The sequence below is a fragment of the Lasiosphaeria miniovina genome, assembly GCF_030549165.1.
Source record: "Lasiosphaeria miniovina strain SMH2392-1A chromosome Unknown B0T26scaffold_4, whole genome shotgun sequence".
NCBI lineage: Eukaryota > Fungi > Ascomycota > Sordariomycetes > Sordariales > Lasiosphaeriaceae > Lasiosphaeria > Lasiosphaeria miniovina.
In genome coordinates this window covers 2,294,415-2,320,427 of record NW_026848223.1, presented here as the reverse complement: position 1 = coordinate 2,320,427, position 26,013 = coordinate 2,294,415, and the positions used below count along the sequence as shown (strand labels likewise).

The window sequence follows — 26,013 nt, the reverse complement described above, 5'->3', positions numbered from 1 at the left end:
GGCTGCCGCGGGCTGGCCAGGTACCTCCAGGCCCCGTCTTGCCCCCAATCTTTGATTCCTGGCCCACACCCTTCGTCGATAGAGCGGCACCGATGCCACCGTGGGATCAGTTTGGCAGGAGGCACGCAGTTATTGGGTATGCAAACAGCCAACACTGGGCCTGGAACCTGAGGCCATGGCGAGCTCGTCGGCTTGTCAGTCACGAGTGACACGGCGAGCTATAACACCATGACATTGCACGGCGTGTTTACCTACCTGCTCTGTCTTTTTTCTCTCCTCATTTCTTGATTTCTATCCAGTTCAACTGCGGGGCTGTGGCCGGTGAAGGGACCCTTTCTCTCTCTCTGTCTTTCACACACACTCCCTCTCTCGCTATCTATCCCTCATCATCGCCGCTGCCATAAGGGCATCACCGCTGCCATAAGGGCCTCGCCGCTGCCATAAGGGCCTCGCCGCCATACTCGACCTCGCTGTCTTTCTCCCCTGCACGCACAGCTTCTCTCTGTTCCGACCTTTGCCTCGTCTCGCAGATATTTCTTTGTGTGGGCTCGTTTCGCTCTCCATTTCGACTTCTGCGACACTCCGCTCGCTTCTTGGACACGCCAACATCGAATCACCATTCAACAGTCGACTCGGGCCTGTCAGGTGTGTCTCATCCCCCCTCTCCAGTCCTGGAACCCCCCCCCTCCCCTGTGGAGGTCGAGCTGCAGAAGGCACTGGTGGGCGCAGGGTTGTGCTCTCTCGGTCGGGGGTACAACCAGCTTATGGCTGTAGAGGATAGGTGCCAGAGGGCAGGCGCGAGTGCGTGCTGTTAATTAGCTATGTGCGATATGTGCCAGCTGTGCGTGTACGTGTTGCTCATGTACGTCAAGGTCAGGTCCAGGTTTGCGAACACAAAGACAAGGCAGGACAGGCATCACATCTCGCCCAAAGCACCTAGACCATCCCCACCTCTCTCGTCAGCCAGCTTTGCATTGCGTCCGAGTCGAGTTCTATTTCTTTTTTTGGAACCTACCTTCGCCCGAAAGTCGACAGCATCGAGCCGGGGCTTGAGGCCTTGTCTCTGTTTCGCCCGACCGCGATCCCGACTCCCGACCCCTATCTGCCTGCCAGCCTGTCTGCTGCTTACCTACTTGCACACTCTCTCTGCAACAGGTCGGGGGGCCAGCAGGAATCTACTCTTCGCTCCCAGTGGTTGGGGTCCCAGTGTCTTGCGGCCGGTCAGAGCCCCAGCCCAAGGAGCTTTCTCCTCTATCGGGTCATACTGCTTAGGTTTTGACTCGGACGGCGCCAGCTCGGCTGCAGAGATTTGACACAAAACTCACTCGGGCTCCAGAAGGAGCGCGTGACGACAGCAGGCAGCCAGCTAGAGGACAGACTATAATTAACAGAGGAAGACATTTGCATCCCTCGAGGGCGGACAATGGTGGCCCAGACCAACTACTCTCCTCCCTCAGACGGAAGACGATATAGCCGTCCGTACCCCCCGTACTTCCCCAGCCCCGAACGGCGGTTCCAACTGCAGTCCCACGACCCAGCTAGAGCCCTCGCCATGGCGGACCAGCAGCTCGACTCGGACTCGGCCCGGCAGCGGAAGCGCATCTCGGTGGCGGTAAGGCCTGACTAGCCCAGCCCAGCCCAGCCCAGCCCAGCCCAACCCCTGAAGTTGTTTACTTTGTGTTTGTCGACGTGACTAAACTGAAATTTGCCCCGTGTCCAGTGTGGCCGCTGCCGGAAACGGAAGATCCGGTGCAGTGGCGACCCGGGCCAAGGCCAGCCCTGCACCAACTGCAAGAACGCGGGGGCGGATCCATGCTTGTTCCTCCGGGTAGGCCAGGCCTCTCCCCGTCTCGGCTACGTGCCGTGGGCCGACTCACCTGACTGTGGTGCTGTGCAGGTGCAATCACGCGAAGCGCCCCTGCGCGAGGACTCGGGCGAGTTCAGCTACAGCGTCGGCGACGCGCGTGCCTATGCCAGCCGGGCACCCATGAACCACAGCCACGGCCACGGCCACGGCCTCGGCGGGTACACGGCCGACGTGGCTGCAGGCCTGAGCTCCAACGACGTGCTGGCCTCGTACCGCCCCGGCTCCGCATACCCCTATGCCGCCGCCAGCAAGCCCTACTACCCGGCCGTGACCACCTACGGCTCGCCCTACGGCGACGACTTCGACTACGCCATGGGCATGCCGCCGCAGTCGGTATTGGGCCACGACGCCGCCAGCATCATGCACAGCCAGTGGCCCTCGCCTCCGCGCTCCAACAAGCCGCCGGCCTACAGCAACCTGTACGCGGACCCGGACTCGCCCTACGGCTACAGTAGCGCGAGCCTCGTCCAGCGGCCCGTCAGCACCGTCTCAGCTGACTCGCCCAACTTTTCCTTCTCGAGCGTCGCCGCCTCGCTGCCCAGCGCCACAAGTGCCGACCGCCTGCTCCCCTACCCGGCCTCTGGACGTCCTCCGCTGGCTCTGCCCGCGGGTCTGTCCTCGGGTCTGCCGTATCCCGTGACCGCCAAGACAGGAGTATTGTCGGCGGGGGCCCCAGCCGTGGCGCCGTCCACGAGCTCCCTCGCCGACGTGGCTTCGGCAGCAACCTATGCTACCGGGTTCGACGGCAGCTCGGGCCTCCACTATCAAACCCAGACCCAGACCCAGACCCAGTCTCAGACGCAGGCCGCGTCCAACACGCTCGGCGGCCACCAACAGACGGCACCGTCATCGCGCACCAACTCGGACGCCTTCACATCCGGAGCCGAGACCATTTTTGGCGAGCACGAGCGCAGCCTACAGAGCCAGGGCCCAGCCTTTGACCTTAGCGCCTACACGTCCGAACCGCGGCGGGACTCTGTCGGGTCTACCAGCCACGGGGGCGGCGCAACCCTCTCCAATGGGCAAACCTATGTGCCGAGCGAGGCCACACACGAGACCCACCCGTCGCACCACCTGGCCTTTGTGACAGACTCGTCCCCCCCACACACACACGCCGCCGCCCAGACCCAGACCCAGACCCAGATCCAGACCCAGGCTCAGGCTCACCGTCACCCGCATAGCCACAACCACGGCTATCTGAGTGGCGCCGGGGCCGGTAGCACAAGCCATGCGGATATCCATCGGGACACTGCGGTTACCCGGCGCTAGAGCCACGCACTCTTCCGTCGGACGAGCCCTTCAGCCTGGACTGCGTGCCGTGATGTGCTACTGGGAGACAAACCGGAGGAGAGAGAGGGGTCAAGGGGGAAGGGGGGGAGAGGCAGCAGCAGCAGCAGAGCTGGCCCTCGACATCTGCACCTCGACATCTGCACCTCGACATCTGCATCTCGACATCTGCACCTGCTGTTTCAGTTGTCCTCTTATCGCAATGGCGGCCCCTGCCGCGGGCCAGCTTGACGTCGGCACCCGTCTACGTGCTGTCAAGAAGGAGGCCTGTCTCGATAGCTGGCTCGTGTTTAGACATCCCCTTTCGCCTTTCTTCTCCCGCTTCTCTCCCGGCCGGCATCACCATCTCGTCAACACGTGGCCACTACCGCCAATTGGTTCAACCCATCTTAGCTTACCACCCGTGGCACACATTTTGAGCACGTACTCCCGTACCCAGGTAGCCACCCAAGTTGCCTGCCAGTCCCTCCTATTTTCTCACTTTCTTTTTTCATGCCGAAGACAAAAAATCAAACAACGCCCCACCTCCTCTCCTCCCCTTTTCAACAGCCTGATGCAGTGTCATCGACCTTAAACAAATCAAGCCAGGCGGTCCTATGGACCTGCTTATTTCGGGGCCTTCTTGAGCTGGTAAAGGCTTTAACCCTAATACCTTCCAAGTCTACTGGACTTTGTGGATCGAGAGGGGTCAAGGTAACCTGGGTGGTGCCCCGAGAAGGAGAAACGCTACACACTTATTTTGAAACCACAACGTGGCAACGGCGATATCATCGTGCGTCTCGCGTCTCGCGTCTCGCATCTCGCGTCTTGTGTCTCGCGTCTCGCGTCTGGCGTCTCGCGTCTGGCGTCTCGCGTCTGGCGTCTTGCGTCTTGCGTCAAAACCATTGTTCCTCATCTTGTCTCGCCTGGGTGTGGGACATCAACTCAAGGCCCATGATCAATATTCCCTGGGCTCGCGACGTCGCATAGTCTCACACACCCCGAGCTCTTCCACGGGCTCTTGATATATAAACACGCGACACCGTTTCTAGGGACTACTCTATAGAGGCCGCCCACCTGCCCGCCCGCCCTCACCATCAACCAGCTCTCCGCATCGGGGCCGCCCTCTCATGCCGTGTCGGTTTTGATGTTGTGCGCCCACCCACTTTTCCCTGCGTCTGTGATCCGGCTCAAAAATGCCCCCAAAGCAACACCTATTTTGATAGACCACATCGCACAATCATCAACGGCCACCTCCTCCACCCTCAAATGCCATCCCTGTACATTAAAGGTGATTTGCCGGCCTGTATGTTACTCATCAGCTGGTTTTATCACATACTCTGCGGCTTCTTGGCTCAATGGTTTGGTTTTAGTTTCTTGTCTCACCCTGGGGCCTGTTCCAAATAGGTCTCATCTGCAGACTTGAAGCGTGTGTGCAAAATTAAGGTCTCCCCATTAAACCCATACTAGTAATGTTTTTTTTTGTATTTCAGTCTATTTGCTTTGGCCTCGGGCCTCCCGGCTTCGAGCCTCGTGTCAGTTTCCCCCTTCAAGACCAATTCGCCCTATGTACAGCGTCAGGAAGTAACCACTGGGCTTTGCTCGCAGATGCTATTGCCGCCCATCTCACACACACTCCTTTGCTCATTCGGCTCGTCTTTTTTACAAGTTTTTTTTTTTTTCAATATTACTCTACCAGGCGACAATAATCTGTCCCTCTAAACACGGCAGCATTTTGGCTGGAAAAGCTCTGATATTATTTCCTTTCCTTCCTCCGGCAACAGTAATGGCAGAACGGAAAAGCCTTGTCTTCTGTCATCCCCCAACATGGGGGACCCGGGACGCTTACGTCAAGCAATAAAAGACACTCCATAGAATGAATACGAGCCAGAAATATTATACACGGCTTGGCCTTGTCACCTTGTTTCTCGTTGATTATGCTGCATTTAGTGACGACAATTGAGTCTTTCATGTTGGCTGAAACGCATTTTGACGTCAGAACTGGTCAGAGCTAACAAAAGAAACTGCCCTCATCTCCCACGAGTTTGAGAGCTGGCCCAAACCCCATGCCAAAACATACAGCCCAATCTCTCAATATTTATTAGCGTGGTATTTAGGTACATACAAAGAGTTAAGACCATAGCAAACACACTGGCTAGAAAAGCCTTTAATATGTGTTTCTAGGACAGAGAAAGGCCTCTAAGATTCTATAATAGGAATCCTAATAACGATTGCCTCTCTCAGCTAAAATCATTCATGGCGAGTATTGAGTTATTAAGGCCTTTCAAATCTTGAAAACTCCCCCACTAATAAACATTCAGGGATTGGATCGTACGTCAAGGTGTTGGTAGCCATTGTCAACACATTACCGAAACGGGGGCTGAAGACTCCGAAATGCACGTGATCGCGCGGGTTCCAAAGGCTCAAAGCATTCGAGGTTTGTGAGGAACCTAGAAACCCACACGACCTAAACTCCGAAGTTGGAAAAAAGTCGACGAATCCGTCACTTAACTGTCCTAGAACACAGAGCACAAAAGAAGGGGGGGGCTAAAGACCAACCGGGATGGGGTCGACAATTGCATCGCAGAACCTGGCAATTGACCGCTTTTGCCGACAATACCTACAGCTCGAGCTCGAGCTGGATTATCCGGCAGAGGGTTTGCTTTGCCATGAGGCCTTCCAAGAGGCGCTGTACGAGCGGCTTTTTGCCCGAGACGCGGTCGCGCTCCCGCCCCCTCAGCGCTACCGGCTGCGAGTCCTCAAACAGCTCGTGGCCAAGATCGAGGCCGCCATCGTCGACTGGGATGAGCATGTGAGTTCTCCCCTGTGCCGGGCACACGCCCCCCTATCCCAGTGGCCACCCAGAGCCATCGCAGCTTATTTGGTATTTGCGCTGGTGTGTGCACAGGGAATCTCGGATAACCTCATGGCGGCCTTGGCACATCTGGTCTCGATGCCCTTGCCATCCGAAGAGACGGCCGTGCAACAGAAATGCTACGTGACCTACCGGGCATCCCTAGTCGAGTCTAGCAGCACGGAAAGCGAGGCGAACATCACGCTCCTCGAGTCGCGATCGCTTATCTCGGCAGCGGGGACTACGGGGCTGCGGACGTGGGAGGCGTCATTGCATCTCGGGCAGTATCTCTGCACGCATCCGTCACTCACTCGCGGCAGGCGCATTCTCGAGCTGGGCACCGGCACTGGCTACATCGCCATGCTGTGTGCGAGGCACCTGGGCGCCCAGCACGTTCTTGCCTCGGACGGGTCAGAAGATGTTGTGAACAACCTTCCCGACAACTTATTCCTGAATGGCCTCCAAGGGTCTAACAAGGTGACGCCGACCGAGCTGAAGTGGGGCCACGCGCTGGTCGGGAGCGAAGAGAAAGGATGGAATGGAGGGCAAAGGGTAGACGTGGTTCTTGGTGCAGACCTCACCTACGATGCGAGCGGTATCCCAGCTCTGGTTGCGACGTTGGAGGAGCTTGTGTCTCTCTTCCCCGACGTGGAAATAGTGATTGCTGCGACAGAGCGAAACACGGCGACGTTGCAGGGTTTCTTGACCACCTGCGGGAAGCGAGGGTTCGCTGTGAACCACGAACCATTCCCTGTGCCGCCTAGGAATGAACAGAATGGGCCCTTCTACAACGACAAGATGCCAGTACACATCTGCAAATTGTACCATATTGGTATGAAAAGGTAGTGCAGAAACGTGGCCACCGAATTTCGGTGGCGGGATTTTGAAATTCTGCGACAGCAAGTTCCTTGAATCGACGCACCGAAATTGCAATGCAGGATGCTATGGGTCGGGTGGTGCGCACTGTGCTGTGCTGTGTCGTGCTGTGCGGGTGCTGTACATACGGCGCCATCCCCTCCCCATAGATTGTAATGGATGTTTGATGGTCCGAGCGCGTCCCCGCTCATCCCCTCGCCCCCTCCCTCTTATTTGTGCGCCTCAATTACTAGGCCGCCACATCGGATTAGGGCTCACACCCACACGGGACCGGAATTTTCTGAGACCCACCTCAGCGCAGCGGTGCCGAAAAACACCACGCAAGAGAAAATCCCAATCTCGCACCTCTCTGGCTTGAGATCGTCACGTATCGCCAAACATACCATCAACCGCCAAGATGGCCGACTCGGACGCCCCAGTGACGCTGCGCACGCGCAAATTCATTCGCAACCCTCTGCTGGGCCGCAAGCAGATGGTCGTGTGAGTTGTCCCGATGTCCCTCGTTGCCCTTGTACCCGTCCTCCCAGTAGCCGCACCGACGCGACGATTCCTGCATCAAAGATTAAGGGCGAGGCTAGGCAATTCCGGACGCAGTTTTCTCTCTGAGAGGTTGTGATCCGTGGGGGAAAAAAATTGGGGGGAATTTCATTTTTTTTCATGGTCGGAGCGGAAATGCTAACCATTTCTTCCTTCGCTGCAGCGACATCCTCCACCCCAGCCGTGCAAACATCTCCAAGGATGAGCTCCGCGACAAGCTCGCCACCCTTTACAAGGCCAACAAGGACCAGGTCAGCGTTTTCGGCCTGCGGACACAATTCGGTGGCGGCAAGACTACCGGCTTCGCCCTTGTCTACGATTCCCCCGAGGCGATGAAGAAGTTCGAGCCCCACTTCAGATTGGTCCGCGTTGGACTGGCCACCAAGGTCGAGCGGGCAAGCAGACAGCAGCGTACGTGTGCCAGAACAGAGACGGAGCCAGGGGAAACGAGCTCCGGAATGGTCGTGACTGACACCCTTTTTCTCGACACACAGGCAAGCAGCGCAAGAACCGACAGAAGACCCTCCGGGGAACGGCAAAGGTCAAGGGTGCAAAGGCGAAGAAGGAGAAATAAACGGATCGCTTGGCATTTCTTTCTGCGTCATCTTCTACACCGGGTGTATCTTCGAGGGACGGACGGACAATGGCCGTGGCTCTGTGCATTACTTTTATTGGATGCAACCTCCACCCGGCAATACAATTGGGATGAAGTTGCTATGCACCCGGGATCCTTCATGGCGGCGTGACTGTTGGGCTTCGAGGATTCGTGCCGAAACATAGCATTTCAATAAAGGGATGTTTATGCTATAATGGACTGAAGACGGGCTTTCTTCCTAACTTGGGCGCTCAACAGCCTCTCCCCAGAGCAAGCCCGCTATATGGTACACATGATCATGCGTCACGAAAAAGACAAAGTTATGCAGCCGCTTTTCCTCCCTTGCTTGACTTTGAACACACTCAACAATCCCTTATTCAGGCTACTAAAAGCAGCATTCGCGCAACCTTTCGCCAGCCTTTCGCCAGCGCTCTGTCGATCAAAACGACGACCACGCCAGCTTGCCCCCACTCTTATCCAATTCCAGAATGGTCAATGATATCCGTAAATTAGGACGCCCAAGGGACGAACCTATCGTTTCGGATGGGATTAAGTACGATATTGGTGTCTCTATTCAATACAGATTGTGATGGGCAAGGAAGTGGCTTTGGGAGCTGCAGCTCTTTGGACCTCGGCACTTATTGAGCAAGAGAAACACCGCGATTTAGAGAGGAGCGTGAATAGTTGCTAGAGTAGAATCACTTTGTGTGTCTCCGTCAACGCCAAGTATCGTCCAACCATTGTGATAGGTGCGGACAAATAGACAACGAAGAGAAATAGGTAGGCAACTCAAGAAGCAAATATCAGTTGCTACTGCCTGAATTGTATACGTCAGAGACGCACAAGTCTCGAGCTGTCCCGAGCTGCACTCTATGGGAAGAGAGTGCTGCCAATCGAACGGTAAACTGCTCTACATTACAAACATGTTTGGCATCACATGCATCACGGCCGTGACCTGCCAGAACACCCTGTGCAACCTCAAACGCCTTCCCAGAAACCCGAACTCAACTTCCGAACTCCCGGAACCGCACTCGAGCGCTTCTCTAGATTCTGTCTTCCCTGCGACGAGCCTAGTCTTCGGAGGCATTTTCGCGCGCCAGTCTTAGCGGGCAAGCTCATGCCACCGCGGGTCTGCAACTTCTTGGCCCATCAGAGAACCCGTTGAATTGATCAAGCAAAACGGGTTGAGAGTCGACATATCCCGGAATCTTCGATTGCTGTTGAAATTCATCTGGTGCCAGTGGTGTAGTATGGCTTCTGGCAACCGTAGTTGCCGAAGATGTAGTCAATTGCGGCTCAAGCAGAATTCGAGGGGCACTTGCTGCTTCCTGCGACATCAACTCGAGCTGCCTCGAGGGGCTGCTCAAATCTGGCGTCTCGGCGTTGGCGAGGGAAGGGTCGACTTCTTTGCGAAAGCCAGCATCACGTATTAGCAGACTAATCTCGTGTCGCCGGTCTTCCGTCAAGGAGGTATCGTTAAAACAGCTGGACTGGGCTGCGGGATGATCTCCCATGTTCTCGAGGCGTTCTGCAGGATGCTCGGTCTCGTCAATGCGCTGGCTATCGACCTGCACATGGTCATATCTGTTTTGGCCACTCTTGAGCTGATCATGGGCGGGTGTGCTAGATTGTCCGCCGAGGTTCGGCTCTGGCTTACCATCAGCACTCTCCATCTCCGGTGCTGATTCATTGCCAGACGAGCCAGCGTGTGGCTGGGCAGAGGCTGGGTTCGAGACTCCTGAAGGCCGTTGTAGAATCCGGGGTTCGACCATATCTGCAACTTCCAAAGTTCGGTATCCAAGCTCTGCACCTTCTTCAGGCTCTTCGTCCATTTCCGGTGCCTCGAACTTGTCATATACTCGGTTACCGTCCTCGTCATACACCTTCTCATTCTGGTCGAGATTGCGATCGCGTTTGGCAAGACGGACTCTCAAACAAGTGCCACGATCATAGATATCGACAACAACACCAGTACGAGTGGACACTTGAGGTTGCCACTGGGTTGCCTTGGATAGAACCCATTGAGTCCATGTAAGAACCATCCCAGGCTGAGCCGCACTGGGCTGGAAAGCAGGAAGCGTTGACAGGTCGCTGGGGACAGGAGGCAAGTCTTCGTCCAGGTCTTGACTCTCTTCGATGTTGTTCTGCTCGGCAACATCCTGGGGCTCGTCATCATAGTTCAAGGTAACGTCGGCGGAAGCGAACCCATCACCAGCGCTAATATACGATTCCCCTTCCATTCCATCTTGGTTGTCCTCTGATGTGTATCCTGCAACCCTTCTCCTCTTTGCATCCGGCTGGCTGTAGTCGTCGTAGAAACTAGCCTGGTCTCGTTGCTTCCGCTTCGAACGACCTCCTCGCTGAGTCTTATCTTTCCAAAACCCTTGTTGCTGAGGATCCCAGCGCTGAACAAAAGGGAAAGGCGGTTCGCTGAGCTCTACTCCTTCTTGGATGCATTCCACAGCACAGTATGAGATCTTTTCCCGCCATGATTCATCGTTGTCGGGCGCCAGTTCGCCGTGCGATTCCTGGCCCACAGAGACGCTGCTTGGTTGTTCGAGCCGCGGATTAGCCAGAGGTCGAACGTCCTTCATTAAATCGGAGCGTATCTTGTCCTCGTCAGCTTTCGTCTTCGGATTCTTCAGCCCCAATGAGCTAAAGACCATCCGGCGTCCGGCGCCAACATCAAGCCTCGCCTTTCGCTGCGATGAAGCAGAAGTTGTGTCCAAGGCTTCGACATGAGGAGACACAGATGTGCCTGAGTCGGGCTCCCCTGCGATGGTTGTAGATGTGGAACTTGGATGTTTGTGGGCCTCTTTATCATTCACGCCCATGTCATGCTTTGGACTTGGCTCTAGAGCTTTAAGTCTTTTTAATCGAGCCACTTCTTTGGCGGCGGTTGACTGGACCTGGCTAGCAAGCTCATTGTAATCTAGGTCAGAGTACACAGGGCCAGATGCAGTTCTCTGGGAAGCCCGAAACGCTTTCATGGTAGCTCTTTTCCGGGCATTTCGTTTTTGGGTTCGTGACATGCCTTGACCTGGTGGGACTGGAGGGACTGTTTCCTCAGAGGCTGAAGGCCATCGATGAGACGAGACAGCATCCAGGAGCTTTGCTTGCGTGGCTCGCGAAGTGATTGCTGCTTGGCCGACAGATGAAATAAATAACCCGAATTTCGTCTGACTCGGCTCTGACGTGGAATCCCCACCCCTCTCACTTGATGAGTCCTGTGCGTGGTTGTTGGAAGCACTGCTATTTTCATTGGAGCTATCCATAGCGCTGTCGCTGTCGCTATCGCTATCGCTATTGTCGTCACTGTCGCTATCGCTCTCGTTCTCGCCAAAGCTTTCGCTATCGCTACCGCTGTCGCTGCTGCTGTCGCTGCTGCTGTCATCGTTGCTCGAGCTCTCAGATTCACTGTCGCTGCTCGGTTGCATCCTCCCAGGGGGGATTCTTGGGGCAATTTTGGACGATGTCACCTCTGGACCACTGTCGCCGTCACTATCGCTGTCGCTGTACTTGTCGTTGTCGCCATCGCTGGAGCTTGAGCTGTCTCCATTGTCGCTGGAGCTGTCAGACGAAGACTGGGACAATTTTTGGGTGCCAGAAGAAGCAGTGTTTTCGGGAGTGCCGAGCGCACTTGACATATTGTGGGCCGTTCCAGAGCCTCGTTTGTCACCATGAGCTTCTCCGAACTTGGTATGGACAGGCAGCTTCACCAGTTTTCCAGACTTGCGAAGCGTCTCTGCTATGTGGGTGGACGCGGTGCCGGCTAAAATGGAGCCTGCGGGAAACCCGTGTTCGTCATAGTGCTTGACGAACGGCTCAACTGACTCGGCGTCGCTGTCGTCGGGGTTGCTATCATCGGCCACGCTCAGTCCCTTTGCATGCAGTGACTCGCCAAATACACGCATTTCGCCGACGGTCAGTTGTGTGTCGTGGTCTTTTTGAAGCAGCTGGGAAGGCTCTGGTTCCTCGTCGTCCAAGTCTCCTAGTTCGGCATTTTCCATACGCAAGTCTCGAAGCTCTTCGTCAATCTCAGAGTCGTCGAAACCGTCTTCTTCGTCCACTTCGTCCATGTCGTCGTCGCCATCATCGCCGCCCTCGTTAACGAAGTCGTCGTCTTCATTCTCATCGTCCTCATTTTCAGCATCTTCCTCGCTTTCCAGTGTATCATCGTCGAGGTCGTCAGAGGTAGCTCTGACGCGAACGCTTGTGGGATCTTCGTTGTCTTCTCCGTGTTCCATGAGGAGAAGCGGTGGATCGTCCTCATTAACCTCGGCATCCCAGCCCTCTGGCTCGTATGCAATCCTCCGGCGCTTCAGAGGTGGAATGTCAACGGGCGGTCGGTCTCGTGGGGCCTTGAGACGGGGTCGACCAAACGGCACGCCATCAATAAGATGTCTGCCGTCGGTGGATATTTGGTGGCGTCCGCTCAGCAATCGCTTCTTACGGTCTTCGGTGACAAGGGGCCGGATACTGTCACAAGTTATTAGGACACTAAGTACGAGGGGGCATTGTTCGCAGAGTGTAAATAATTACAAGATCTCTTCGTCGTTCTTCAGGACAACGGCGACCTGCTGGAAGTGCAGACAGTCGAAGCCGTGACCGTCAGCATCTCGTAGCTCGACGGCGTAGTCCTCCAAGCCCCAATCGTTGCTCTCCAGCGGAAAAATCTCGTCGATCTGCCCCAGGAGATTGGCGATGGTGGGGTCGTTGTCAAGGCTGACGTTGAAGACGACTCGAACTTCGGGGAGAGCATGACGTCGCACCACCAGGCGAAGGCGAAGCCCGTTTTCCCTCATCTTGAGGGCCAATAGCTGGGCGGAAACAGTGAGTTCGGCGATCGATGTGTGTAAATGGGAGTGCTGATTGGGAGAACAGGACGAGAATTAAAGAACCACTCTACAGTGAAGGAAAGGAAGGAAGGAATTTGGTCGCCAGTTCAGGCATGCTTTCGATTCGCGCAGGCTCCGATTAACCAATTAAGCTCACGCGTATGGTAGGGGTGTTCTGTGAGGCGTCAAATATGATTGGCTGCCGTAAGCAGATGCCCGCCACTGTACAGTACTGGGTTAGCTCGTGCCTTCTGCACAAGCATCGTCACACATCACGCGGCAAAATTCTCCAATACACATTATTACGGTAGCTTTCAAGCTTGCGAGTAAGGTTCGATGTCCAAAAAATTGACGAATAACTTGGCTAACGTTCGAAATGTAGGCATCGTGTCGCAATGTGGCGTCTCCAACACGGTCTTCGGGTTCAAAATTCCCGAGCATCTACACTCTACGAAGTACCGCACAGATCAAATCCCGTCTTTGCGTTGCATCTATGCAAACGTTTGGATAGGTGCCGAAGGTGCCTTTGGCTGTGCGCACCCCAAAAAATGGACATCAAAAGAATGCAGGAAAAGTCATTGGTATTTTCGCTACAGTTCCTTTCTGAAAAATTCTACCTGGGTAAAGGAAGGTGCCGAGGTTTGCTCTTGTCCAGGACTGCCTGGTCTGTAATTTCCTTGGCCTCCGTACTTCTTGAACTTGCCCATAAAGAAGTAAAATCGGCGAATCCAAGCCATCTATTCCATTCCCGGAAGCCTCTCCAGCCCTGTTCCAACATATCAGCAGTCTACTCTCGGCAGCATGGTGCGCGTGGGCCTCGACCATCATGCACTTACATCCATCGTTGTTTTCCTTGACGGCGTTCTTCACAACGCACTGATTGGCTTTGGAAAAGGATTGGGACTTCAGCTGCTTGCAGCTCGCGGCGAAGCAGGCGTTGTCCATTGCTTTCTGGAGACTGTCGCCCTTCCATCCAAAGACATAATCTCCATGTTGCCCGAATCCAGTGCTGCACGTAGATGTCAGCGTCCGCACTCGTTGTGGACAGGAAGGCTAGAATGGTAGTCTTACGTATCACCATGGCTCAGCACAAATGGCTGGGACCCATCCGCGGGCCAGTCATTCTTGTTGTTGAATTTGGTCGTGTCCCAGACAATCTTGAGTCGCATTAGTGTAAGAGTTTGGCTGGTAAGACCCCAGCTTGCGGGTTTAAGTGTCTGGGAATATATACCTCGAGGTGGACTTGCGGGATCTTGACGGGGTGCGTTGACGGACACTTTGCGCTCATAACGGTGAAAGATGCAGGCCCACCCACTGGATGAGAAATATGGTCCGCATGGTTTGGGCTATCGAGGTTCTTCCCATCCCAGCAACTAGGAGTTGATCAGTAATTAATTCACCAAGAACATAATTAATAATATGAGCTGGAGAGCTAACATGGGAAAAATGACGCTCGATCGCCACCCTCCAAGGCACGGCTTGGTCGGAAACCCCTCGGTATCTCGTTGAGGATCGAAGCAAGGCGACATAACGTTGCCTTTGAAGTTGGGTCCGTCGTAGCAGCGGAAACAGCTCTGTGTACTCTTGCCCAGGTTTGTCGGGGTGCGGCGTTTGGCATCGCCAGAGAACATCCGGAACCCCTGAGAGGACGTGTTAATCAGAATCCGAGGCCCTTAACGCCGAACGTAGAACTTACCGGTTTAAAGGCAGTCACTGCGCCCTTGCCTGGAGAGCTGTAGTAAACAGTCATCCCGCCGTTTGCGGCGCCAATGGCGTCGTTGACCATGATTGGCACGCGCTTGAAGGTGCCGTTGCGCGCCTTGAAGTACACGTTGGCGGTCCAATAGTTGGAGAAATCTTCCTCATAGGTACAGCTAGTGCACGTGGCGACCTGGGAGATATCGCCCACAGGCATGGATGCATTGAAGGCGTCCTATCGTAGGTGATCGGATGAGTACATGGCCAGACTTAAAATGGACCGAGACGGTACAGGCAGGTAGGTAGATACATACTCCTCCAATGATCTGGTGAACATGAGGTGAGGGAATCTTTCCAGGATCGACCAGACTATAAGGTAGATAACGTTAGTACCCCGGGAATATCTCGCCTCTCGGATAGACAAATAATTTTTATATAAACAATCTACTTACGGATCGATGCGGTCGATGACAATGTTGGAGCATCCAAACCGAAGCATAGCGCTACCGCCGCTCTGGGCTTGCGCAGCAGCCGCGAAGGCAAGAAGAGAGAGCCAAGCAGAAGGTGCCATATTTTCGGTCAAGTGCACACGCACATGGAACGGGTTTGGTTGACGTGGCAAGAAGAAATTATTCGGCCGCAGGAGCACAACTTATATGTCAGCCATCCCCGCTGTTCATGTCTTTAGTTACCGTATTGATTGCCGCGCTATGGCAAGCTTATCATATCATGGGGTCATTAACATCACAACATCACTCTGGGTATTAAAGACTCCGCATATTGTTGCCCAACAGTCCTAGCCGTTTTGCCGCCGCATCTTTTCTAAGTTCTTCACAGCACTTTAGAGCTTGGCGCCAACAGCCGCACCCCAATATGTACAGCGGTGTTGACTGACTGGATGGGTTGCTTGAAAGTATTTTTTTGACGGCCACTCGAACGCGACGTTGTCAGAAGTGGCACCCAGCACTGGTTGATCAAATGACACTACTTGGCGTACTTTGCCACAACGGTTTTATCTGGTCCCATCCCCCCCCCTTTACCCTTTCTTTAAAAGAGCTGCATCATACTTTCTAGGAGCCAAGGCTTTGGCGATATTGTGGATGATTTACTCCGTAGATTTGTTCCTCCTCGGCGGAGGGAGCATGTTTTATTGGTGCTTGGCAGACTTGGCCTTGGATGAGTCTGAACGGTAGCTACTCTTTACCATCTCTGCTCTGCCGGCACTTGACTTGTTTGTAAGTGGACCTCATTACCCCGGTCTTGGCAGTAAACCAACCTGATTTTCTGGCCGCCATGGTTGTCGCCAAGAGCCTGCAGGTATAGTTCTGGTCTCACGATCAACACAGAGCAACTTTCATGCATATGGAATGACATTAAACGCGAGCTATAAAGGTAATTAGAAAAATTATTATCCGCTACAGACCTACAAATTGAATACATCATTGTGATTATGGCGTTCGTCGACAGAGATATTGTCGAAATCTTCTTTACAATCATACTATATCTAGTTCAAAATCTCACGAGATTTTTCAAGGGTTCTTGGAGTTCTGTTGAAAAGAAAATGGCGTGATAGTCCAAAATATCGACTAATGATTTTAATGCAAGTCTAATTTTGGGTAGCCCCCACTGATTTCCTCAGCTCTTCCAACATGGGAAACGATACTGGCACACGAGTGGCTGTTCAACCCCAGTCTATTCCGTGGGGAGACAGCTGGCAGATAGTTTGATGCGGGTTTCCTACAAGTCTGTCATGAGGCTGGCCGAAATCCCTAAACGCAACATTGGCATTTGCCACTCATCTTACTCGATTTCTACAAGTAAGGCGGAAGCGATGATCGAGTGAGGTACAATAGACATCACATGGGTAACCAGTTGCTCAAATTACCCTGGCAATTTCACGGAGCTTGACAATTAGTCATTTTGTGTTTCCCTTCACTCATAGACCCGCAGATCCGAAACATTGAACGCCGACATATGCGACGACGGCGCGCTCCTCATCGCTTAGTCGATGGTGCGAGATATGGACAAAGAGACTCCCGCTCCTGTAGGGAATCTTTTGGAAGAGACTGCAGTGCAGCAGAACGGCGACGATGTTTCAGTTTATACTGGTACCATCATCACGATGGCGACTGGCAAGTTCAGCCCAGAGGAGGCAATGGCTATCAAGGGCGACACCATCATCGCAATCGGCACGACGGAGGCCGTCGACGCGGCCGTGTCGTCGATGCAACACACGAAGCGCGACCTCGGCACGCAATACATTATGCCCGGCTTTGTAGAGCCTCACGTCCACCTTCTACTTCCTTCCTTGGTCGGGAAGGGGTCGCTGGTGATTGACATGTCGTATTCGGCGGTGAAGAAACGACACGACGCCGTCGACTTGATCAAGAAATCGCCACACTATGGCAACCCGTGTGAATGGATCATTGGCTACGGCTATGATCCATCTTTGGCTGAGGCACACGAGCAATTTAAACTGGACGATCTCGACTGTATAGCGCCCCTCAACCCCGTCTTCATCCTTAACTAGTCTAGCCATCTTGCCTATGTCAACAGTCGTGCCTTCAAATGGGCGAAAATTAGCATCACGAACTGTGATGCAAACTTCCCCGAGTGCGACCCAAACTACGAAGTGAACGATTCCGGCACAGCGCTCGACGGCGTACTCAAGGAGGGCCCCGTGACCACTGTGGCGAAATCTCTCCCGCAGTCCCCATTCATGATTGACAACCTTGCTGCGACACTCAAAGGCTGGGCAACGAATGGCTGCACGACTGTTTTCGGCTGCGGACTTGGCTCTATCTCGGGTTCATACAGCACGGAAATTTCTTGGATCAACAGCAAGACAGCCGGGAGCAAATTCCCACGTTTTTATGGTGCCGTAGCTATCCAGGCAATACCTGATCTTCAGCAATTCATCGACAGCCAGCAACCCCCATGGGATTCTGGGTCTATAAGAGTCTAGGCCGTCAAATTCTGGCTCGACGGGTCGACCCAGGGCTTCACCGCTGCGGTCAGTACGCCTTACCTCAATCCGCCAAAGGGGTGGCCACCATGGGGGTCGCTCAACTACCCCTGCAACGGCGAGAAGCACAAGCACGACGATGATGAAAAGCCTACCGACGACGAATAGCGCTGCAAAGATATGTCACGCCGTTCGTGAAGGCAGGCTGGCAGATGGTGCTACATGCAAATGGCAGCCGGGCGGTCGAGCAGGGTCTCCGCGTCCCTGGGAAGGCCTTGGCAGCCAGCGGTGATATAGTGAAGAAACCCAACTTCTTGCACAGGCTGGAGCACGTCACGGTCGACATCACGACTGACCAGCTGAGAGCAGCAGCTGCGATGGGGCTCGCGGTGAGCCCACATTCGCACATGGGGCTACACGTTCCGCACCTGGGTTTTGGGGGCCGAGCGTGCGGCGCGCCTCGATCCTGTCCGAGACGATGTCGACCTTGGCGTCACGTACTCGTTCCACAGCGACTCACCTGTGTCTGAGTCTAAACCGCTGCAGTACGTCGACACTGCGGTGACTCGGTAGATGGCCAGTAGGCGTAGCGTGCTAAGCAAGTGCCAAACGGTGAGCTTAGAGGAAGGATTCCGCGGCATCACGTACAACCCGGCAAAGAAGTTGGGTGTATTGGCCGGCATTGGCTCGTTGGAGGTGGGGCAAGAAGGCCGACTTTGCCGTTTTGGGCATTGATCCACGGCTCGTGCCTGCGGGGCTGCTTCATTCCCAGTGCAGTGTGCTGGAAACGTAGGTTGGGGGTGTGGAAATCTAATCGTTTAACCGAATAGTACTGCATGAGTACGGATACATACATACCTAGGTAAGGTACTTTACAGTAATTCAAGTACATTCAGGTCGGAAAACTAAGTTGGATCTTGGATAATTGGAATTGTCAAGTGTTGCAGCAACAAGCTCCTCCAAAGGCGTGGATGACAAAGAGGATTTCCCGCGCGCGAGCCTGTCACCCCTGAAGCAGGGATACGGCCGACGTTCTGGAAGGACACACACACTTGTCGGGCTGGAGAGTGGGGGGGATTGGATGTGTCCGATCGGTCTCCGGAGACCCCGCAAAATACCCGTAAGGGAAAACCAGCCTAGGGTGTCACAGGCCAGTCGCGCCAGGGCAGCGCGGGCTGGCCGGAAACTCGCTGCCGTCTCTAATCCAGAAAAACGGCGACAAAGTCCACTCATCCGTACGGACCATGACTAATGCTTTCCAACCGAGAGCACGCCTGCGAAAGTTGTCATTTCCATCCATTTTCAACTCGAGATAAAGCTCTCGACCGGCAATCCTAACAAAATAACGTGTTAGTACTGCCGGTACGCTTCCGCTGTTGGAACCTTTGGGCTGCATCCAGCGTGTCTTGCCCGCTCAACCCCTGTCACCCGCACTAACAGACCCCCCATTCATTTCATCATTGCTCAAACTCGCTCGGCCCGAAAGGTGCAATCGCTCGTTGTTGCTGCCACCTATCATCCCAAAGTCCACCCTTGAGGCCATCGATTGCGCGCCGAAATCACAAAATGCCAGACCTCAGTCCAACACAAGGGCCGGGCGACACGGGTCCATTGCCATCGTTCTACTCTCCACAAACCGCTGCGCGCCAAACAGCAGAAAATGACGAAGATGTCAATCCAGCAGCTGGCCTGGCCCTCTCGACCGAGGACCCCGCGCCCTTGGGCTTGGGAGTCGACGATGAGCCCGACCATGTCGCACCGTCTGCGAGTACGCCATCTACACCGGTGCAGGCGCCGCCGTCGCTCCTATCTCCCGCCCTCACCCCTCCGTCGACACCGGGAGCCGCAACACCCAGCACAGGTGTTGCCCGTCTGCTGTCAGAGCCCCGCGGCATCCCCGTCGACAGCTCGATACCCACCGGCGGCTGTGGTAGCAAGCACCCGCAGCTTCTCGAGACGTTACCCCACGTCGAGTGTGTCGTGCGCGCGCGGATCCCCACGACCACGGGCGCCGAGATGTTTTTACATCTTTACACAAACGACGTCGACAAAAAGGAGCATCTTGCGATTGTATTTGGCCGAACCATACGCAGCAAGTCGCTTGACGCCGTCAGAGAAGGGGAGACCGAGCTGGACCGGCTAGTGAGAGGCGCATATACCGGGCGACTGTACCCAGGCAGGATAGCAAGCAATTTGGGAGCTTCGGCACCTGCTAGCAATGCTGCGATCGCGGGAATGGACACTGAAGAGAAGAAAGAGAAGACGCCGCCCCTGGTGAGAATACACAGCGAGTGCTACACCGGGGAGACGGTATGGTCGGCGCGCTGTGACTGCGGCGAACAGCTAGACGAAGCGGCCAGGTTGATGTCTCTCCCCAGTAACGACGCCGGCGGCATTATTATATATCTGCGACAGGAGGGGCGCGGAATTGGACTCGGTGAGAAGCTCAAGGCGTACAACCTGCAAGATCTCGGATCTGATACGGTCGAGGCGAACCTGTTGCTGCGGCACCCGGCAGACGCTCGGAGCTACGGTCTGGCAACATCCATGCTGCTTGACCTCGGCCAAAAGGAGGTCCGGCTTCTGACGAACAACCCAGACAAGATCCGCGCGGTGGAAGGCCCGAATCGCGAAGTAGTAGTTACGGAGCGTGTCGCCATGGTGCCGCTGTCGTGGAAGGGGCAAGGAGGGTTCAGAGCGCCAGAGGTAGAAAATTATCTAAAAACAAAGGTAATTCTTTTTCATCCCTTTCCCCCACCGTTAGAAGCGTGCTACGTGGAGTGATGAGTGATGGCGCTGACACGCGACGAATGACAGATAGAAAAGATGGGTCATATGCTCGATATGGGGTCACTGTCATAGCGAGGCGGCGTCAAGGAGGCTGTTTACCTGCTTGGTTAACCAATCATTGCGGCAGTGTGCGTCGTCGGCGCGCACACACAGCCAGAGCGCATGCACACATATACACCACTGTATGCGGGAGGCATTGAAAATTGTCTTGAGGTCTGGCGTTGTCTGGGTATATTTTCGTCGTTCAATCAACCACGATCAATGCACGAAAATGTCAAGTATATGTTTTCTATTGAGTATTACCAGTTCGAATCGTCGCCTAGTTAACAAACGAATGCCACCTGTCTTAATTCCCAATTCAATCGCATGTTCTAGCCGTTTATCTTTAAGGAACTAAATAATTAATACGGGCATATTAAAGTGATTGAGGGTTGCCTGAATATAAACATCTAGCTAGCCCCTCATCTGTATTCAACAATAAGCTTCAACAAGGTTGTAAGGTTTTATAGTGTAGCGGTTATCACTCCAGATTCTGATTCTCGCAGAAGTAGAGCTGTTCGGTTCTGGCGACCCCGGTTCGATTCCGGGTACGACCTATTTTTGCCTCTTGGGCCCTCGGATTGACCGAGGTTCTTCACCTAAGCTCTCGGAACCGAACAAGCATATCCCAGGTCGATGCACCTTCGTCAGTCGATGTGGAATTCTAGGTGGGTCTAATTAAACTCTATGAGCTGTTGTGCGCTTAATGCTTGGAAGCTTGTTTCTTTTCTCTTTGTAAGACTCTGCACAAACGGAATCTCGTTGAAACGCGTCGAAATTTCTTTTTATTTCTTCATCTGATTTTGAATTGCTATCGTCTATCTAAGGGGGCAAGGAAACATGAGACGCGTCATCATACGGGAGACGTGTCTCCCTTGCGGGCATAGCTGAGCGGCGGCAGCGCCAGTTCGTGTTCGACCGACGACGCCTCGACGGACACCGTGGCGTCCGACTTCTCCGAAAGCTGGCGCCGGTGCTCAGCCATTTCGAAATCCATCAGCTGCCTGTCCATCTCGCGGTCTAGGTCCCTAGCCGCATCTTCGCGGGTGCGTGGCTGTGACCTCAGGCGGGACCCACCGCCAGTCCTCACCCCCGTTCCGCCTTGCGATATGTAGGTGGACACGAAGCCTGGCGCCAGCTTGGAAAACAGTGGGCGCATGGGCGGGATCGAGACGCAGATGATTCCAAGACTGCACTCGATGACGGTCCAGTTCAGAGGGGACACTAGATAGTCTGTCGAATCAAAGTCAGAACGAGGCCGGTATTGACAATAGGGCCGATTGCAAATAGTGGATGAGACGAGGGCGGATAGAAAACGGCTTGAGGCTTACATGTCACATCGATGCCTTGCATGTCTCGTAACGACACAATACGGACGACGCTGACAATAAAAGCACTGTTTGATGAGCGCTCATTAGCGAATCTGCCGTGAGAGTGAAGACGGCCGATGGAGATAGTAGTTACATGAAGCCGACGCCAAACAGGACGCAGATGACGATCCTCTGCCTCAGCGGCAGGTTGAGGGACCAGAAGTAGGGCAGCGGCGCGGCGACGAGGACGAGGTCGGTAGCGATGCTGACGGCGGCGTTGGCGAACAGGAAGTCGGTAAACGGGAAACACTTTCTGTCCGTAATGTTGAAGTTCCACGCCGCCTCGACGGGCAAGCACTGGAATATGGTGGCGAAGATGGCGCTGATGCCAATGCCCACTACCAAAACGGCCGTCCCGTACATGATCCGCCGTAGCGTCTCGTGCGGGAAGATGCGCAGGTACGACGTGATGATGGACAGCTTGGTGAAAGCTGTGGCGACGGCGTAAAACACATGCGCCACGAACATGAGCTGTTGGCGTTTTTTTTTTGGTTCAGCTGATGATCGGGGTCAGATTCAACCAGGGGATTAATGGAGGGAACGGACCTTGACGCAGTGCGTGATCATGTCGACCATGTTGGAGATTGGCGGTGGCAGATTCCAGACGTGCATGCCGAGGCCATATTCAGTAGCGGCGAGGGCCGTCGAGGCCGACACGAGGGTGAAGATGGCGGCGAAGACGGCAAGCACGTCATCGGCGAAGAAGTGTCGGGTAATGAAGGCACGCGTGAATATCCGGAGCGACACGACGACGCCGACTAGCACGATGAAGGTGAGGTTGACGCGCCATATCACCGGCGCCGATGTCGACCTGTCGCTCAAGTCGTGCTGGGCCAGGTCCTGGATACTGGGGAAGGGGGCCGGAGTGTCGCGCTTGATAGAGAAGAAAGCCATATTTAATGCCAATGTCGCATTCTTCCTCGACCCAATCGTGAGATCCGCAGGTTTGGCCACGGCAAACGTAAGGTAACCCTACTGCATTGGCAGCTTGAGATGGGCCGCAGACATGGCACCTTTCCGGCGTAGCACTCGAGTATCGGAAGAGAACTAGGATGGCGAAGGGTGTCGATTTGACGTCGACGGAAAAGAAGGAAACACTTCCATACATAGTAACAGTGTAGCCATGGTCACGGTGCGCTAGCTGCGGTATTTTCCAGGACTTTTATCGGTCAGGGACCAGGACCAGGCTCGTTCCCATCTCACGTTTCCAGCCCGCTTTGACGATGCCGACTTGTGGACGGCATTGACGGAATCGCATGGCGTTCCTCTTATCATGGCCTCGGGGGCCTCTCTCTTGGATCTGCAAGGGGTCTGCAGCCTCTAGCAGCCTCTATTAGACGCCACACATGGTGCGGTTGGGCTTGGAGGAACAAATTCCCTGGTTTCTCTGGATTCACGCTGCAGGCAGCTGCAGAATCATTTCCCCCGCGGCCGCGTTGTGCGTCTTTTGGTGTGGAGCCAGAGGGGAACGCCCGGTGTTCGTCTTGTCGCCTTGACTCTGACACAAGCTCAGCCGCTCGCCGAGTCGCCGGCAAGGGCCTGAGGTGGAGTTTCCGCATCACACTACCCTTGCTCGGCTTGTTCCGCACTGGTCCGTCTCCCTATCACACTGCAGTATTCTGACGCGGTCAGATGTGCCCAGATGCGCGCTCGGACGATTGATGGCCGACCAAGCCATCTTCGGCAGCCCCAAGCTGTGCACAATCACTTTCCGGAACACTAGCCCGATCCTCACGCGGGTTGGGTTCGGTCAGAGCCAAAGATCGCTCTGATCAATCGCCGACCTGGTCCTTTCTGGATAACAATAACCGCACGTGTTATCAGGAGCGGGGTTACGCTATCAGGGGCGGGGAGCCAGGACCCTGATTATTTCTTGCAGTTCCTTAACTACTGTACCTAGGCCCTAGTAATTACCTACGCGGGATTGGTGATGCAATTGCACCCACCTAGGTACGCAGGATATTTATTTGTAACCTGCAAAAGTTTCAGATGACTCGCTCGGCAAGGGGAGACAAATGGCAGCGTCTCATTTCTTATCGATTACCTACCTGCCCTACTTCGATCAGTTATCTATATACTTTGACTTTAAGCGGAACGTTGTCTCCTTCTACCACACCCAAAAGCCACGATCAAGTTCTCGTGTCGCAGCTGGCGTAATAATTGGCCGTTGTTTCTGTTGGAATAGCGGCATCCGTGACCGTACCGCAGGCAAAGGAGGGAGGTGTCGTGAGTCACGTGCTGACCCACAGAACCACCCCCTGAATCGGCCTTGGCAGTCTTCATCGACAGGTCTATCAACCCTCCTCAATGAAAAACCATTCCCTCGTCTTGAGGAGATTTCTCTGCACCACCTCGCTGATGGTTTGCGCGATCGCTTCGGTCACGCTCGCCCTAGCCATGCCCTTATCGAGCGTGTAGTGGCGTACGAATTCGCCCTGGCAGTCGTCTATGACATCAGCCTTGCCGAAGAGACCTGGGTATCCGTTTGCGTCGTTGCAGTTGATTTCCTACGAATCATGTTAATAAGGCAGATACACAGTGCAGGCAGTCCGTGGCGCTTGATGGAGCAATAGTAGGCTAGCGAGAAAAAGGGGGCTGACTCACGACAATGTTGTCTCCGTCTGGATTGAAATCGTAACGAATGAATTCCGAGAATGCGCGTTGCTCGTGGCTCCACTTCGTCTTCCACTTTCCGCAGCCCGGGTATCTAGTCTCGTCTGTGCACGTCCTCCACGCGTCCATCATGTCAAAGGTGTGGCGGGAGCTCTGCGCCACGACGACGCCCGTGTTCAGCACAACCTTCCCCTTGCTGTCCATGCTCATCCCCTCGTTGCCCTGACGCGTGTCGATGGGCATGGCGATGGAAGTATTGGGGGCGATGTTCCAGCGGTTGAAGAGAAATTCCATGGGCACCTCGAGATGCTGGATTATGGCGTCGGCGTCGATGAAGACGACAAATCTGTACAGCTCAAGCATCTCTTTGAGGACGTGTGGCTTGATCCACGTGTCCCAGAGGCCATCAATGCGGCGTGCGTGAAAGTACTTGTATTCGTAGCCGTGTATTTGAGCTGCATTGGTGTGTAGTGTCAGCTTCGCTACATTAGCTGGGCGACTGTGGCAGCAGCAACAACCCACAGTACATGTAATGGTTAACGAGGGACGCAGTCAGGACGCCGCCGCTGTTCGAGCTTCCCGTCGCCCAGTCGATCTTCTGTGGGTTGAATATCTCATTCGGTCCATCCGGGACCCTTGTATCGATGTCGACGATGACTATATTCTTTCCCAGGCCCTGTGTCCAGTGGCTACGACCCCCATTTTCGAACACCTTGCCCCGCTGGTCCGTGTAGTTATTTGCGTCGACGGGGACCTTGATGGGTCTGTAGAGCTCAGCGACGATGTCGGCAAATGTCGAGTGATCCTTGGGAGGGGAAGTTTTCGTCGAGCCGGCAATGGCCCGGAACGGCGCCGTTGCGGAGCCGGTATAAAGAGTGGAAAAGGTGAAAGTGGCGACGAGAAATGCGGCGGGTATGCAGAAGATGGCGATGCGCTGGGAGGCGGCAGACAGCATCTTGAAGGAGCGCGAAAGAACAGGAAAGGAAAAGAAGGAGGTAATGAGCGTGGTACGAAAATGATTTGGAAAGGGGTTAAACAACAACGCAAGGGAGGGAAACACTGTCAGCCAAGGCAAAGGCTGCCAGCCAAGGGAGAGGAGCGAGGTAAGGGATGAGGCAAAGGGGGCGAGGCAAGGGGGGAGTAGAGTGAGGCGACGGGATGATAGATGGACGGATGGACGGCCTCCATCAACCCATCTGTTCTTCGGGCTCCCTTTCGTGTCCCTTTCCCCTTGTGGGTGTCAGGCTCCCCGGGGGCCGGGCTCACCCAAACAAACAGCCAACAAATTTGGTTTGGTAAAGGGTGATGATCTCTGATGTCTTGCTCAAAAGTTAGACCTAGTGCTGGCCTGGCACAGCAATAATAATTATACGTAGCCAGACGAGACCCGACGGCGTTGACGGAATTCCGCTTCCCAGCCCCATGTTGAACGCGTAAGCCATAAGCAAGCCAGGTAACTGCTCGGTAGTTGAATCAAGTATCGCCGTTTGCAAACGTGGCCGAGATTGTTTGATGGCGCTTTGTGGACATTTCATTTGGAACTAGTGCCAAAACCGGGCAAAACTGAGCAGCCACCTGCCTGTCAGTCTGTCGAAGCCGTCGACTGGCCCGGATTTGGGCGCGAATTTGTAGTGCCCGAATGCGGAACTGTCCTGCTGAAGAGAATAGCTCGATCCTCCTGTTTTTGGTGTTGTCGTATTCATAC

At 54.6% G+C, this 26,013-nt stretch overlaps 8 protein-coding genes and 1 non-coding gene across 9 annotated transcripts; 5 read left to right on the top strand and 4 right to left on the bottom strand.

Moving 5' to 3' along the window:
• Positions 1-1,552: 1,552 nt before the first annotated feature.
• On the top strand, positions 1,553-3,209 carry B0T26DRAFT_854382 (uncharacterized protein; the record flags this gene model as incomplete). The annotated part of the gene is made up of 3 exons (XM_060447676.1): positions 1,553-1,612; positions 1,721-1,828; positions 1,898-3,209. The coding sequence occupies 3 exons, from the start codon at positions 1,553-1,555 to the stop codon at positions 3,134-3,136; spliced, it is 1,407 nt and encodes a 468-aa protein (XP_060296190.1). The 3' UTR covers positions 3,137-3,209.
• A 2,345-nt stretch (positions 3,210-5,554) lies between these two features.
• Positions 5,555-7,152, top strand: B0T26DRAFT_709807 (putative methyltransferase-domain-containing protein). Its single transcript, XM_060441950.1, has 2 exons — positions 5,555-5,945; positions 6,042-7,152. Exons 1-2 carry the CDS (start codon positions 5,697-5,699, stop codon positions 6,831-6,833), a joined length of 1,041 nt encoding a protein of 346 aa, XP_060296189.1. The 5' UTR covers positions 5,555-5,696; the 3' UTR covers positions 6,834-7,152.
• A 108-nt stretch (positions 7,153-7,260) lies between these two features.
• On the top strand, positions 7,261-7,974 carry B0T26DRAFT_647701 (putative 40S ribosomal protein S24; the record flags this gene model as incomplete). The annotated part of the gene is made up of 3 exons (XM_060437924.1): positions 7,261-7,343; positions 7,564-7,811; positions 7,895-7,974. 3 exons carry the CDS (start codon positions 7,261-7,263, stop codon positions 7,972-7,974), a joined length of 411 nt encoding a protein of 136 aa, XP_060296188.1.
• A 654-nt stretch (positions 7,975-8,628) lies between these two features.
• On the bottom strand, positions 8,629-12,930 carry B0T26DRAFT_296054 (uncharacterized protein). The gene is made up of 2 exons (XM_060434214.1): positions 12,538-12,930; positions 8,629-12,474 (listed from the first exon to the last, which is right to left on the bottom strand). The coding sequence occupies exons 1-2, from the start codon at positions 12,798-12,800 to the stop codon at positions 9,111-9,113; spliced, it is 3,627 nt and encodes a 1,208-aa protein (XP_060296187.1). The 5' UTR covers positions 12,801-12,930; the 3' UTR covers positions 8,629-9,110.
• Positions 12,931-13,079: 149 nt separating this feature from the next.
• On the bottom strand, positions 13,080-15,178 carry B0T26DRAFT_812254 (uncharacterized protein). Its single transcript, XM_060447303.1, has 8 exons — positions 14,984-15,178; positions 14,846-14,900; positions 14,530-14,766; positions 14,271-14,473; positions 14,065-14,206; positions 13,905-13,990; positions 13,670-13,842; positions 13,080-13,599 (listed from the first exon to the last, which is right to left on the bottom strand). Exons 1-8 carry the CDS (start codon positions 15,100-15,102, stop codon positions 13,571-13,573), a joined length of 1,044 nt encoding a protein of 347 aa, XP_060296186.1. The 5' UTR covers positions 15,103-15,178; the 3' UTR covers positions 13,080-13,570.
• A 3,442-nt stretch (positions 15,179-18,620) lies between these two features.
• Positions 18,621-20,334, top strand: B0T26DRAFT_709797 (GTP cyclohydrolase II-domain-containing protein). The gene has a single exon (XM_060441949.1). It carries the CDS (start codon positions 19,063-19,065, stop codon positions 20,278-20,280), a length of 1,218 nt encoding a protein of 405 aa, XP_060296185.1. The 5' UTR covers positions 18,621-19,062; the 3' UTR covers positions 20,281-20,334.
• Positions 20,335-20,785: 451 nt separating this feature from the next.
• Positions 20,786-20,882, top strand: B0T26DRAFT_t151. The gene has a single exon. It is a non-coding gene; the product is annotated as a tRNA-Gln (tRNA).
• Positions 20,883-21,178: 296 nt separating this feature from the next.
• Positions 21,179-22,589, bottom strand: B0T26DRAFT_646894 (uncharacterized protein; the record flags this gene model as incomplete). The annotated part of the gene is made up of 4 exons (XM_060437855.1): positions 21,179-21,558; positions 21,657-21,721; positions 21,790-22,166; positions 22,242-22,589. 4 exons carry the CDS (start codon positions 22,587-22,589, stop codon positions 21,179-21,181), a joined length of 1,170 nt encoding a protein of 389 aa, XP_060296184.1.
• Positions 22,590-23,989: 1,400 nt separating this feature from the next.
• B0T26DRAFT_740805 (uncharacterized protein) lies at positions 23,990-25,263 on the bottom strand (the record flags this gene model as incomplete). The annotated part of the gene is made up of 3 exons (XM_060443887.1): positions 23,990-24,202; positions 24,300-24,763; positions 24,831-25,263. The coding sequence occupies 3 exons, from the start codon at positions 25,261-25,263 to the stop codon at positions 23,990-23,992; spliced, it is 1,110 nt and encodes a 369-aa protein (XP_060296183.1).
• Positions 25,264-26,013: the final 750 nt, after the last annotated feature.

Coding starts and splice junctions, on each gene's coding strand:
- B0T26DRAFT_812254 (XM_060447303.1), bottom strand. CDS start 15,102: ATGGCACCTTCTGCTTGGCTCTCTCTTCTTGCCTTCGCGGCTGCTGCG. Junction 13,991..14,064: donor TCCCGCAAGTCCACCTCGAG/GTATATATTCCC, acceptor ATGCGACTCAAG/ATTGTCTGGGACACGACCAA. Junction 13,600..13,669: donor CAAGGAAAACAACGATGGAT/GTAAGTGCATGA, acceptor ATGTTGGAACAG/GGCTGGAGAGGCTTCCGGGA.
- B0T26DRAFT_709807 (XM_060441950.1), top strand. CDS start 5,697: ATGGGGTCGACAATTGCATCGCAGAACCTGGCAATTGACCGCTTTTGC. Junction 5,946..6,041: donor TCGTCGACTGGGATGAGCAT/GTGAGTTCTCCC, acceptor GTGTGTGCACAG/GGAATCTCGGATAACCTCAT.
- B0T26DRAFT_709797 (XM_060441949.1), top strand. CDS start 19,063: ATGCCAGACCTCAGTCCAACACAAGGGCCGGGCGACACGGGTCCATTG.
- B0T26DRAFT_296054 (XM_060434214.1), bottom strand. CDS start 12,800: ATGAGGGAAAACGGGCTTCGCCTTCGCCTGGTGGTGCGACGTCATGCT. Junction 12,475..12,537: donor AAGAACGACGAAGAGATCTT/GTAATTATTTAC, acceptor AACTTGTGACAG/TATCCGGCCCCTTGTCACCG.